The following is a 14,343-nucleotide window of genomic DNA, read 5'->3' as shown; positions in this document are numbered from 1 at the left end:
CACTAAGACCATTTGTCTTATGGACCAAAACTGACCTCTAAGCAGCTGTGTGGTGGTAATATTAATAATATTATTAATAATAACAGCATTATTATGGTCTTTTCCTCTAAAATTCTTATTATTTTAATGTAAATACATAATTATAGTAACAATCACCACACACACTTTGCCATAGAACTAACTGACAAAACCCATTTCGCCTCTTGAGTACAGATCCCTCCTGATCTACTGAAGCAGCTGAACGACCCATCTACTATGGCACAAAGAAAGCCAGCTCACAGACAAAAACATGAAAGTGCACAGCTTCAGTCATGTTGGATTCTTGGTCAGGCAAGCTATCTGAAAGAAGCATGATAATTAAAATGACTTCCTCTGTCACTGTAAAGCTGAAACTAAATGATTAAATTAGTAAGATAACAGAATAACATGTGCTGAGTAACCATTTTATTGCTGAGGGTATACCTGTTCATACTAATGCAATTAGTAAAATAGCCCTGCAATTAACAGTATCTTACCTTTTGTTGAGCTTATAATTCAATTTTTGACACTGTGTCAGAGGTGTTGATTTAACTCTGGTAATTTTTTCCCCTCAAGTACGTATATGTAAATGGAGGTATGTATGTAAATTGGACAAAAATAAATTTAAATCGGTAGCTCAAAGCTATGACTGACTGAGCGAGTGAGGGTGTGTATGGGTGACCGAGTAAACTCTGTCTACCTGCATCCTCTCTGGTCCCTGTAGTCCAAGTCAAAACTGTGGACAGAGTCTGTGCAGGAGTCTGGGTGGTGCTGTGGCCGAGGGCCCATGGGATACTGGTGCATGGAAGAGTTGGGCTGAGCCGTTGTATGGTAACGTGGAGGTAGACTGTTACTCGTCTCACTGCGGTAGTCACTATCCCGGTCATCTACAGCACTGTCCTGGTCATCCAGAGCTGCAACAGGATGAGCACAATAAATTAATATTTCCTGACACATTAGTAAACATGCTTCATATGACAGCAATCATTAATAAAAAAGAACCTTGGTTATCATTAAACCCATGTGGAAGCTGAGGATGCACCCTTGTTAGAACTCTATCTATCTGAAGAAATGCAAAAAGTTGAAGAAATTAACAAATTAGGGTCAGTGGATACCAATTGGGAGGATGAGAGGGCAAAGGTCATGCAGTTTTAAAAGACTATAACCTTGATACATGCAAGGTTTCCAGTCAAATGGAAACTGCTGAGCTGCTCTTAATCTGTGTTATCCTGTATCTTGTTCTATCATCAATGCATAAAGAGGTACAGAATTCATAGATGGATCCTCAATTGAAAATGACTGAGTACTTTTAGTTTTTCCCACAAGAAGGATAGGGACAAAAAATGTAAAAGAAAAAAGAAATACATGCAATTGTTGTTGCCACAGTTAAGCCATCTTACACAAACATAAGAGTAACATGTTAAGAGAGATTACTGAGAGCAACTCGAAAACCCGTAATAATAATAACGGATAATTGTTCATAAGAAGAGAACCTACAAAAACCCTATTTTGAAAGTGACCATGGCAACCCTAAAAATGACCCTTGGAAAATGTCTTTCAAGAGTTAACCAAGAGGTTGGTGTCTGCTGGAGGGGACAGCTGAGCTGGGGGTTTATCTTTTCAAAGCGATAAAGTGAGAGGATGAAGGGTAAACTGATTTTTGTTGATATCTCTAAGAGTAAAGTGGGAGGACAATGAAATTTCAAGGTGATATATGAATATAGTTTAGCAAAGACTGACACCTATCAGTTTAATGATGCAACTGCAATTTACACCCTTAAGGATTTTTATGGGTTTCTGTTGTTTATTTAACTGTGAAATGAGTAATATTTCTTGCGTATTACTGATCATATTTAAATATGTTTGATCTCAATATTATTACTGAAAGCGAGAGAAAGAGAGAGAGAGAGAGAGCGTTTTCCTGACTGCAAAGCTCTTTTTTCCAGGATGTGTGCTAAAGCAATAATGTATGGATAAAGTATACATGGGTTATAAAAATCAAATAACATCAGCACAGAGCATGGAAAATAGGAAAATAGCAATAGCAGGAACTGAGGTAAAAAAATGGGGCCAAAGGTTAGGTGAGGAAGGTGAGGAAAATCAAGTGTTAGAGTTATTATTGGAAAATATAGGCATTAGGACATGCAGAGGGCACTGAGGATTGGCCTGGGGGATAATTTCATCAAAGTGTGTTTTACATACTCAGTGGGTCAGCCCATCCGAAATAGTTGCCTGGTGAAAGTGCAAATGTTACAAGTGAGAGGTACAGTCAGAGGAGGTAGGGGTTGTGAAAACAAAACAAAAAGTCTCTCTGTGTTGTAAAAGAGGGAGGATGAGGGAACCCCATCAGCGGTGCTCAGAGTGGAAAACAAAATGTCACAACAGTGAGAAAAGATTTAACATGCATAACATGGGCTCACTATGTGGTTTGAGAAAATATGCACAGATTAAATTTGAAATTTGTAGTCTTCATTTTCAACTCTGATTAAGAGGATTCAACTGTTACTACATTAGGCAATACAAAAGGGTCAAGGAAATGAGAGGAAATAATATCAAAGCCTGTGAGCTGGAAGGATGGAGAATTGGCTCCATCTAGAGGCCAAGAGGAGTATGGTCAGGCACACTCACAGCACTGGGAAGCTGCCAGAGGCAGTGGGCGGCTCTGAACGTCATCTTGAAGTGGGTACTACAGATGAGAGAGAGAGGGAAAAACAGGAGGTATCAAGTATGTTTTTCATGTCATCATATTGTTATTACCACAGTAATTTACTTGCACCACTCCATCGGCATTAATGACAACAAAAATAAATATAGCAGTTCTGCATTATTAGCACAAGAAGTAGTAAACAGGAACATACAAACAAATTTTTAAATATATCATAACATAAAAAAGCTTGATCTATAATAGGACATACAGTATGTTTATCATAACAACACACTGATGCACTGTTTGGCCTTCATACAAACAAAGGAGTAAAATCTTGTTAATTTTCTTTACCTCATCATGGATTCGCATGGTATTGATGCGTTCCAGTTTGCCTGTCCAGTACTGTGCCTCGTCATCTGGGATGTCTGGTACCAAAATATGCATAAACAAACATACATACATGTGAACCTGGGTTTGGAGTAAACATCCTGCCCCCTCTGATTTCAAGCATCATATTCCAGGACGCCATCATAATACATTAATGCCTGTTGAATTTCTCATGAGCCTCTCAGGAATGAGGAAATGAAAACATTTAGTAAGCAATGGCTACAAGCTGTTAAGGGACTAGAAACGGCAGAAACAAGTTATAGATTTTAAAGCAGACACAACATGAAAAAAACAACTAAATAAAAACAAAAAACAACTTAAACATGCCAGCAGCCACGAAAAAAAAAAAAAAAAAAAAAAAAAACGTTACAAGAGGCCAAATGAACATACAGCTGCATGTATATAATGGTGGGGTACAGCTGATATGAAATCAAGTCTAAATTTGGTTCACAGCTGATGGAGCCATAAGCAGGATAAGAGTGTTATTTCCTCCTTTTTTCCCCACTTAACCCAACCTCTCCAAATATATCTACTACTTGAGACAAGATTACTGTTGTATCAAATCAGATTCTCTCACCACTCCCACTTTTGGGGGGGGTGGAGGGGGGTTTGCACTGCTCTGCAGACAGATGCACATTAAAAGGCCATATACACAAAGGCCAGGCCTTCAAAGACACACCGACACACAGCTTTAATGAATGGCTCTGGTGGCAGAGTCATGATGGCCTCCTGCAACCTTGAAAGGTCTCCTCTTTAAACTGAAAAAAAGAGGCTCTCTCCCACTCAGCGGACAGACACCCTGCTTTAACTTTGATGCCTTTTGATCACAAGGTTTCAGCCATATATGCAGTGCCGGTAGAGCTGTGGTCAAGGACACAGAGAGCAGAGGGGTCCACAGGGGACCTTTTACCCTTCAATCATGGAGAGCACTGAATTGTCCCCCTGGGAAAAATGACATGAAATGAAATTCATTGCATACATTAACTCATACTGTTAATTATCAATTGGACTTTTATTGTGAAATCCTGTTCCATCACATGAAAAAGAATAAAGGATTAAGCCTCCTGAGGCAAATTTGAGATTTGTGATATTGGCATATATAAATAAAAAATTACCTGACTTGACATTAATGTAGCTACAGACGGGTGACAAATTAAAGGAAAAGCCTGAATGCTTGACCCCTACAAAGAGGGGATCTGGTGGCTCTGTTATGCTGTGGGGGGCATTTTGCTGGCATGGTTTGGGTCCAATTGTCCCCTTAGAGGGAAGGGTCACTGGAAATCAATACAAAGATGTTCTGAATGATCTCCTTTATCTTATGATGAAACAGTTCTATCTTGATCAGAGCGGTCTCTTCCAGGATGACAATGCCCAAATTCACAGGGCACAAGGCGTCACTGAATGGTTTGATGAGTATGAAAATGATGTGAATCATATGCTATGGCCTTCGCAGTCACCAGATCTCAACCCAAGTGAATACCTATGGGAGATTTTGGATTGATGTGTTAGACAGCGCTCTCCACCACCATCATCAAAACACCAAATGAGGGAATATCATCTGAAGAATGGTGTTCATCCCTCCAGAAGAGATTCAGCAACTGTAGAATCAATGCCAAGGCTGAGGAAAACCATGACTCAGAACAACATTGTATTGATTTGCAGTGACCAATCCCTCTAAGGGGACAAGTGGACCCAAAGCATGCCAGTAAAATGCCCCCCAAAGCATAACAGAGCCACCGGATCCCCTCACTGTAGGGGTCAAGCATTCAGACCTATACCAGTTTTTCCATTAATTTGTCACCCATCTCTATTTCTAGGATCTAGCAACTGACAGACCAATGAAATTGGATAAGGTGTGGTGAATGGGCTGTGGCCACCATCATGGCAAGCAAGAAGGCAGCATTAATATTTTTATTTCAACAATAAACCAAATAACTACATGTATTGTGAAAGGGGACACTCATAGCGATATACCCACAGAGAATTATTATCCAATTGCATCACTAGGGAGTTTTTAACCTCTATTAGCTTGTTGTTTTGGTTTTATGGCACATTTACTGTGTGGTTTGGTCTCATCGCTCTCTCGTCAACCCCATTTCCAGCAGCAGTAGGCAGCTATTTTTGTCAAAAAAAATAGCAGGTGAAGAAAGTGGAAGCAGCTAAAGAGCCAGATATTTGGATACAAGACACGACTCCAAAAGAATGCTTATGTAGCTCTGTGTCTGCTGGATGTGCAATGAGAAACTGTTTGCTAGGTGATAACATGTTAAGGTTATGGACCTCTTCTGCACCCAAATGGCCAAAAAATAAATACATTAATGCAGCTTTAATTAAATGTGTATGGAAAGGTTGTGATGCATGATTCCAGAAAACAGTAAGTGGCTAATGGACCTGAACTTACAGTTATATTTTTCTCTTCATCATTTTAGCAATATATATAAAAGCATAATGAAACAGAATGGTTTCTTAATCCTGTTGGCCACAATGGAACAATCTGGCAAAGACAAAATTATATTTACAGAACCTAAGTTAATAAAGGAAGATCTGCAAATGATGAGTCAGTGCCCTCAATTTGTGCAGGACAGAACCAGGCTCCTCATCCCTACTGGAACCAGATAGAGGAGATTAGACAGTAAAGTGAATATCTAGGAGTGTTTCTAGCCATCAGTTGTTCAATACCAGCCTCCTTCTTCACATCATGCAATGAGATAATGGCAAGTAAGATTTAACTTAATTCAAGAAAAATGTTACCTCATACTCTACTCCTGTTGTTCATATGTTTTCTGCTCAAGAGAGATCAATGTAAGGTATGCTTGCATAACACTACAGGACACCAGGTTACACTACGTCATCGATTTGTTACAAGGTGCCCCAGGCTGGCTAATTTTTCCTATGTAGCCTTGAAAACCATCTGCTGACATTTCAGCAGGAAATATTTGTGGTCTTTGTGTAACTCAGAGGGATCAAGGTTGATTTGCCCTAAGGTAGCCAGAATCATTAATGTACTGTCTACATCACTAAAGCACCCATTGTAGTCAGAGCAGGTACTTGAGATGACAGCATTGCGAAATGTCTTACATAAGTGCCTGAACTTTTCAAAAGTGCGGATTATTCAATAGGAATTTGCCCCTAATTCTGGAAGTCAAACGTGAGCCTAAAATAAAAAGAAAGTTATGAGAAAGACAAAAAGCCAACGAAGGCAGGAAAGCCAAAACCTCAAATTAGAAGAGCCAGAAGCTTGGACTTATTTATAACAAAAAATGGCTTGGGGACTCTGATTATTCACTCACCAAAAGGCAGCTCGAAACGAGTATCCAGCAAGACTCGATGAGGTGTTGGGTTCTTGGTGCCATATATCTCATCTGCTTTCATCAGGACCTCTGCATCCATGAAAATCCATTCACCTGAGCCCTCCTGCAATTTGATATTGACATTTACTTAACAGTAGGAAGACATTTGGACCTTCTTTGTGTCTATTCTTCTACCACCCTTATGCCATTATTGTTATTATAAAAGTTAATGCATTTCAGATAGTCTTATCAGTGTAACAACAAAGCTTTTGGGGTGGGATTTTTTTTATTTTTATTTTGACTTTGGCCTGTTTTTTTATTTACTTTATTAGGTCCATGGCCGGAATCAAACCGAGGGTGCTATGGCTACACAGTAAGCATCTTAACCACTCCGCTACCAGATGTGTATTTGTACTTTTTCTAAGATAAATCTGAATGTCTATGGAGCAAGAAGAAAATTCAAAAGTTAAATAATGTATCTTGTTACAAATGAGAAAAACTGATGGATTTCCGGTGGCTTTTATCTTTTACAATCATAGTGTTTTAGAATGAAATCTTTCCTATTTTTGTGTGGATTATGTGATGTGTGGTTGCATTCTAACCTCCTCTGATTGTCGGATACTCTTTAGAGGAATCAAGGACGTCCCCACCATGGTGTCCCAGATGAGGCCTTTGTTCCACACCTCAACAATGAGACCAAGGTCCAGCCGGTTGATCTCACTAGAGGAAACAAAAAAATTTTCATGTATCAACCAATGTCAAGTTACGACAAAAAACCTTCCTGATAAACAGCGTGGTAAATGTCATCCGATGAAAAGAGTGTAACAATTAACTGTGTAGTCTGAGGCTTTGTTATTAGAACAACGATACCAGAGAACTTTCCGATATGTCATTCAATTCACATTCAATGAACCAGAAATTTCTACATAATTACAGCCAGGCTCAACCACTGTCGGATAACAAAAGCTACTTCCTCTTTTTGTTGTGTATTAGCCGTCATAATCCATTCCAGCTTTGTTTTGTTATTCAACATGCTATTCAAAGGGCACAAAAACAGCTTGATGACAGCAATAAAATGGCATATCAATTTTGAAAGGAGCCGTGTGACAGGGGCATTTGCATATTCTCATCTGTGGCAGTTTACAACTATCAACAGGCTAAACAAAAGGAAGATGAGAGAAAAGATAATCAAAGAGAACAGCTAATTGAGAGAAGTGCAGGGGAGGGCGCTGAGTATCCATGGTGTCCAGGTGCAGAGATAAAGGCTTTCTGAATTATGTGCTCAGACAGAATGGCACAGAATAAACAAGTCTAGAGAGGTATTAAAATAAAACTGTTGCTAATTTTAACTTTGGTTGTTTAGATTGTCATTTAGATACTATTAACCAATATTGCAATTTTTTTTTATTTTTATCAATGTGTATCATCCATGCACTTAAGGATCCTAGTGGCGGTTTTGTCTTTTATTTTTTGTTATCGATGACCATTTTGCCTAGCATACCAAAAGCATACAGGTTGATTTCCTACCTTCTAGTACAACACTGGGTTCAAATCAAAGCAATACAGTACTGTTTTATAAAATGTATTTATTTTTGTTCTCATGTCTGTACTTTAAATATGGAATTGTAGCCAGCAGCCAGTTAGCTTAAGTTAGCACAACAGCGAGCCTAGCTCTGTCCAGAGGTAACGAAATCAGCACCCCTAAAGCTCACTAACAAATATTGTATATCTTGGTTTTTTTCCGTCACTTCATTGTAAACTCAGGACTTTTGTCCATGTCAGGATCCTGTAGGAATGATGACTCTTTTTTGCAGTGATCTGATTGGTCAGTGATCTGAGTGTTGATAGGTTGTGATCCGATCCCCTGAAGTTAACCTGCTCTGGAGCAGGTTAACTGTTCAGCATAAGTTACCATGGCGACGTACCCCGGTAAGAAGTGAACAGGGTTAAACCTGAAGTTACCTCACTAACCCTAAATCCTGCTTTGTAGTACAGGCCTCCGGAGTCTCTGCTAGTTCCCTATCACTATAGCTGCAGGAAGTAACTGCTCTCCACCAAGAAATAGTCTGGCACATAACACCCCAAAAAATCACAACTTGTCGTTTTTACACTTTTTTGTTATGTATTTGACAATGTATAGTATATATAATATATATATATTTTAAATAACATGAACTTTTGACACAGTCAGGCTACCTGATTCCAGACTTTGCGCTATGCTAAGTTAAATGGCTGCTGGCAGTAGCTTTATATTAACTGTAGACACTTTACAATGTTACCAATCTTCTCATCTATCTTGCATATCTAAACAGCCTGCAGAGTTAACTACTGGTTAGCAGCTGGGGTTCGCAATTTGGAAGTTTGGAATTTCCTTTATTAGATTTCAGTTGAGCCGAGTCATCATCTCTTAGCATTTAGTGAACGTATTTTGTTGCAACAGGTGGTGCTGGGCATTTGCTGGAAACACTGATGAATGATTATGAATTACACCTAGCTGACACATCATTAATGGACAGTAGAAGGATGAAGGTCTGGAAAAACAAACACTGTTGCAATGGGGGAGTTCACAAAAGACAAACAATGACACACATGCAACAACGTGCTGGCTCTTTCATCACCATGGATACCTTTCACAGGGAAAGTAAAATGAGGAAATTAAACCAATGAATTACAAGGAGGAAATGAACAGCAGCTGCTTAACAAGTATGTTTCCTAGAAAGAGTTACAGAAGTTGAAAACATTTCCTGTAGCTCTAAGCTCTAAGGTATTACAGTGAGGCAACTTGAAAAAGAAATAAAACTAACGATAAAGAACAAAAAGAAGAACTCTTATAGCGTTCAGAGCTCCTGCACCATTTCATTTTTAGATTTGTTGGGCAATTTGCCTTTATTGAACCGTTTTGACAGCACAGAGTGACAATAAATGTGACTCCAGGGCAGTGTGAATACACTGTACCACATGTGTCTGACCCAGAGGGATGCAGCACACATGGTTTCTATATATTCTTTAGGATAAACAGCCAAGAAGGTCTCATGAAAGGCAGTATATCAGGAGGTGTAAATTCACTAAATCCTAAAATGTGTGAGCAGAAAGAAGCCCCTTGGGAATGATTTTTGTTGCAATGCAGGATACAGAGCATTAAGATACCAAGTTGAACATACTGATTGTTTTTGGTTACACCCTAGTATAAAATTTGAATTGGTGTGTTCCATTTATATTGGTTATATATATATTCTGTGAAGTCCTTATGGCCCTTGCTCAGTCTATCATAAACTTTACATTTATTATAGTCGCTGATTAAAGTGATCAAATTTTAATTAGTTCAATAAATCTTCAAACATGAACCCAGTGTGTCTGTGTTTAATAACTTACAACATGAAATCCTGTTCCCAGCAAGGCTGGTCCCCCCGCACAGTGATCGTTGTGCTTTTGACATTCTGCACCTTCAGCGTCACGTAGGTGTTGAACTTGTCTGAAACAAAGGAAAAGAACAAAGATTATATTTTAAAATGTAGTGATGTGGTGGCCGTACACTAGAGGCACAGGACTGGTTGCATTTGGGAGAAAACTATGCAGTATCACTATTACAAAAGAAAGAAAATGAGTGGTGGAAAAGATATTTGCAGGAACTGCAGGGTCATTTATCATACACAAATGGGCCAAAACATATTTTTAAGGGTGATGAATGAAAATGAAACGCAGCTCATAAACAAACAAGCAGGAGATCTGACATTCGAATGGATACATGCCAGTTCTAATTTGTCTGTGTGTGGGAGAAAATAACATCAGGAGCTCTAGTGAGAGTGAAAGCAGATAAGTCTCCTCCCCCAAACTATGTCAAGCCAAGCCATGCCAGGCTAGCTAACTGACCCTGTTAATCTCCACCAAGAGCCAACCCCACACAGCAAATGCAACCAAAGGATTCAACTGCCTCCTATGTCCTAGCTTCATTTGAACCTAGTTTTAATAATGGCGTTCTAAACATACAGTATACAACAGAGGAAGCCCGTCTGCTGATGACGTAATAAGACACAAGTCACTCCTGACCTGTTACTACTGCAGAAAAGGTCTCCGTCAGCCCTAATACCATCAAGACTGAAATTGAAATTTAGTTAGGTCAGGGGTGACGGTGTCAGTTGAATTTAATTTTCCTGTTTGTTTCCGACCACAAACAAAGTCCAAATACTGTATGACAGCTGGGCCATTTTTGCATTAAATGAACACTGCTGGAACTCTGCTGGCTGTTGAAACTAGCAGCTGAGACACAGATTCAAGTGCCTATCTGTCTGTGTAGACAACTTTCACACCCAGTGATCTCCGTCAGCCTCCTCTCAGCCAGTAGTCCCGGACAACGGAGCGATGATGACCGTCAGTACCAGCTGTCAGCGCTGGGCAGGGGTGAGGGGTGAGGGAGGGGGAGGGAGAGGGGGATTAGACGGCCCGTGACACAACCACCACTTTTCATTTCCCTCAGTAGGGCGAGGGAGCATCAACACGTGCCTGCTGATGTGCTCAGCTTCACTCTGGTAGTTACTAGCTTTGCACCACTGGTGGTCCTCCTTGTGACTACCCCCTTCCAGCAGCATAAATCTGACTGCCTACCTGGGCACAAAAGCAGCTAGAGGGACTGGAGGAACAGCTTAGATTAGAAATGCTGAAAAACGTGGATGGGTATGGGTTGTATGACTGACTAGGGGTGGGCAATATGGATAAAATCCTCTATGCCATTATATCTAACTTAATGTTGTGATAAAAATATATATCATGTTATAGTACATTTTCTGGAAATGCATGTGAAGCTGTTTATAGAAGAAATAAGCTAATGATAATGTCTAATTTTGGCTGATCCATTGAATTAAATTTATCTCAAATTTAGATATTTCATCACATTGATGCAGTACTCACTGATTTGCAACGGTGCTAACAATGGCCTGATACATCCAGAGATATTAAAAAGGGAGAGCTACCTTGGTATTTATTACAGTTAAGTCTCCACACTCTTTACTGTATATCATTCACGGTAACCTGAGTATTTTAAAACCCTCTTTAAAACCCTCTTAGTACCTAATGCGGCTTCTGTAAATGAGTGTATATCATCATGTCAACCAGCCCTACAAAATACAACTCATCTCATTTAGTTTTTCACATTTATCAATCACAGTATTACAGAGTATTGTTTCTACTGATCAAAATCTACTACTGTGCCATCAATGCACCTCCAAAATATTAAGTAATATTAAACATTAACAATGTTAAGTTAAACAATTATAAGAGATACCTAATAAAACAGAGAAAAAAATATGACATGCAATATTAACATGACATTTCAGCATACAACTTTTCTTTTTTATTTCTTTTTTTTTTTTAAAACTGACCGCACTGTCATGTTCATGATTTCTGGGGCAAACACACAATACACCCACACACACACTCTACCTTTTGGTCTATGGGAAATAAAAGTAAGGCATCAGCTGTTCGTTTGCAGACTGATCACCTGACCACACTAAACAAAGATTTTCCTGGTTACCCTAGCAACATATTGAAACATTTACTCTGCACATAGTGTTTAACACAGCAGCCAGATAAGTAAACACAACTCTTGACACAATGAGACAGTAAATAGTTGACACAGGTGGATTCTTACAACATTCCACTGACACACAACATAAATTAGGATTAGTTTAGACCCCAAAATAAAAAGCTGTACTAAAAGCACAGCTGACATGACACTGTCTAAAAGCATTGTCCAGCCTATAAGTACCATGAGTGACAAGACGCAGACCTAATTAGTGTCTCAAGAGGACAGTAGCAAATCTAGCGACAAAACACAGGCATTATTACAAAAGGAGCCTGGGGGATGCTCAAGCCTTTCCCTAATTAGATAGTCCATGCCTTGTGCCACACTTGGGCTGGCTCCCATGAATAGAAGAGATGAGATAAGGGAAGAGGATGTATGGATTAGATAAGAGCCACTTAGTGGCTGTGGGCCCTTTACTGCAGGCACTGTAAACTGTGGCTGATACACTGTTGAGGAGGAAGCAGCCTTAACTGCTTGGAAAAACACAAAGTAGGGCTGGAACTGTCTTAATATTTGGGTTTTTTTTTTTGTTTTGTTTTCTTTTTCTTTACCGATGACATGCAGTTAACATTAACACGAATCATAAACAGTTACAAACTTTTCTTTGCAATAATCCCTGAAATGTAGCTTCAGTTTAGAGAGATCTGTCAAAATGTTTTATTATCAAAGATGACAGTAACCCCTGATATAAAAGAATAGCAATGTTCAAGTTATCAATCTTGTGAAACTTGAAATTAAATTGTAATGACTGTGACTATAAAAAGCATCTATTTGAGTTAAACAAAGAAAAATGAAAGTCATTAACTCTACATGCAGCCCATAGATCTACAAATTCCAGTGATACATTTTCTTACTTTCTTTTTTACCAACATATACACAGATACTACTAATATATCCATCATAAGGAAATAGTGACTGATAGTATTGACCTTGCCCATATCCAGGTCAGCCCGTACACGCAAACACACAACATAAAACCACATAAATCAAGCCTATACTGTAAAAAGTTATAGCTTTGTAGGATCTTCCTCAATGTGAGAACTGGTCCTGACATTTTAAAATGCATGACACACACACACACACACACACACACACACACACACACACACACACACACATTGACTTAGTGGAAGCACACCAAACACACCAGTCAGTGTGTTGTGAAGAGAAGGAAGTTGAAGTGAATTGTGTGATGATGTGGCCTGCTTGTCCTGTCCATGTCATGAGACTACAGTACTCACTGCCCCTGTATGTGAACCACCCACTCCCCCCTGAGCCCTCAGTCAAGTATCTTCATCCATTATTGATTGATGATGAAGTTTTCAATAAATTAGTCAGGAAAACTCAGGCAGTTGGAAAGCTGACATTTCAAATTCAGACCACTCATTAATGTTGCATGCAACAGAAGACATAAACCTACGTATGTAGAGTTCTGGACTGAACACAATGTGAACAGTCTGTATTCTGGGCACTTGGAGTATTGTTGAAAGAGAAGCTCTATGGGAAACATACAACTAAAATACCTAACAGCACAGAAAATCTGCACGTAGGGTATACATGCAAAGGCTGAACATACACAAATTCAGTAACACTCAGCCCTTATCAAGCTCCAGTTTCCTGAGGCAATCAGTGGAAAGTCAGACAGCTGGCCACTGGCACATCCAAGGTCACCTTTAGTCCAACTAATATTTTCCAGAAACTACTTAATGTAATAGTTCCAAACTCAGGCCTAAAAGCTAGACAATTGAAGGTGTGGTGAAAGCACAATGCAAATACATCACAGACCAGCCCTATGTAAACTTTGTGGGATCTTCCAATAAGTCACAGGTTCACTTACAGTATGCAGAGTGAGTCAGGGTTATCATGAGCAGGGGAATTATAAATAACCATGACATATTAATGATTTCCTTAAACCTGAACAAAAAGAAACATTTGGCCAGGTGCCAAATAATTGTTTTCAATAATAATTTCATAATGTCTGTCTATCCTTTGTCTTTTTTTATTTTTACAGAGATATTTTTGTTAAGCTGAGGTGTTCTGATTGAAAGAGGAATCTTTGATTACATTTTCTTGAAAGACCTCATTGAACAGGTCTCTACTACTAGGGCTGTAATATTAATACTACAGTACCAAAACAATAGTTTATTTTTACAATATGGATAAATATGATGGTATGGCAAAAGTATGCAAAATTACAAACAAAATGATCAAATTCATGTTCAATGCAATAAACTGATTCCAACTGTTAAACACTATATTTCAGACAAAAATCTCTTAATACATGAACTAAATCATAATATTTAATTTGTGAGGTTTTAATAAAAATTGTTTAGAATCATTGATTTGGACAACAGAGGTTTGATAACATGATAACATGATATGATCACATCTTCACAAGCTGATGTACAATAGTATTGAATTAT

At 38.8% G+C, this 14,343-nt stretch overlaps 1 protein-coding gene across 2 annotated transcripts in view; it reads right to left on the bottom strand.

Annotated features, from left to right (window-relative positions):
* Positions 1 to 14,343, bottom strand: part of LOC121885601 (protein unc-13 homolog B-like) — a 70,480-nt gene that overhangs the window by 45,095 nt on the left and 11,042 nt on the right. For both annotated transcript variants that reach the window (XM_042395223.1, XM_042395224.1), the window contains exons 3-8: positions 9,715 to 9,814; positions 6,945 to 7,062; positions 6,343 to 6,466; positions 3,017 to 3,090; positions 2,647 to 2,704; positions 719 to 932 (exon numbers count right to left, since the gene is read on the bottom strand). In XM_042395223.1, coding sequence (XP_042251157.1) covers positions 719 to 932; positions 2,647 to 2,704; positions 3,017 to 3,090; positions 6,343 to 6,466; positions 6,945 to 7,062; positions 9,715 to 9,814 — 688 coding nt within the window. The remainder of the gene's footprint in view (positions 1 to 718; positions 933 to 2,646; positions 2,705 to 3,016; positions 3,091 to 6,342; positions 6,467 to 6,944; positions 7,063 to 9,714; positions 9,815 to 14,343) is intronic.

The sequence above is a fragment of the Thunnus maccoyii genome, chromosome 19 (genome assembly GCF_910596095.1).
Source record: "Thunnus maccoyii chromosome 19, fThuMac1.1, whole genome shotgun sequence".
Classification (NCBI taxonomy): domain Eukaryota; kingdom Metazoa; phylum Chordata; class Actinopteri; order Scombriformes; family Scombridae; genus Thunnus; species Thunnus maccoyii.
This window is presented reverse-complemented; position numbering and strand designations above follow the sequence as displayed.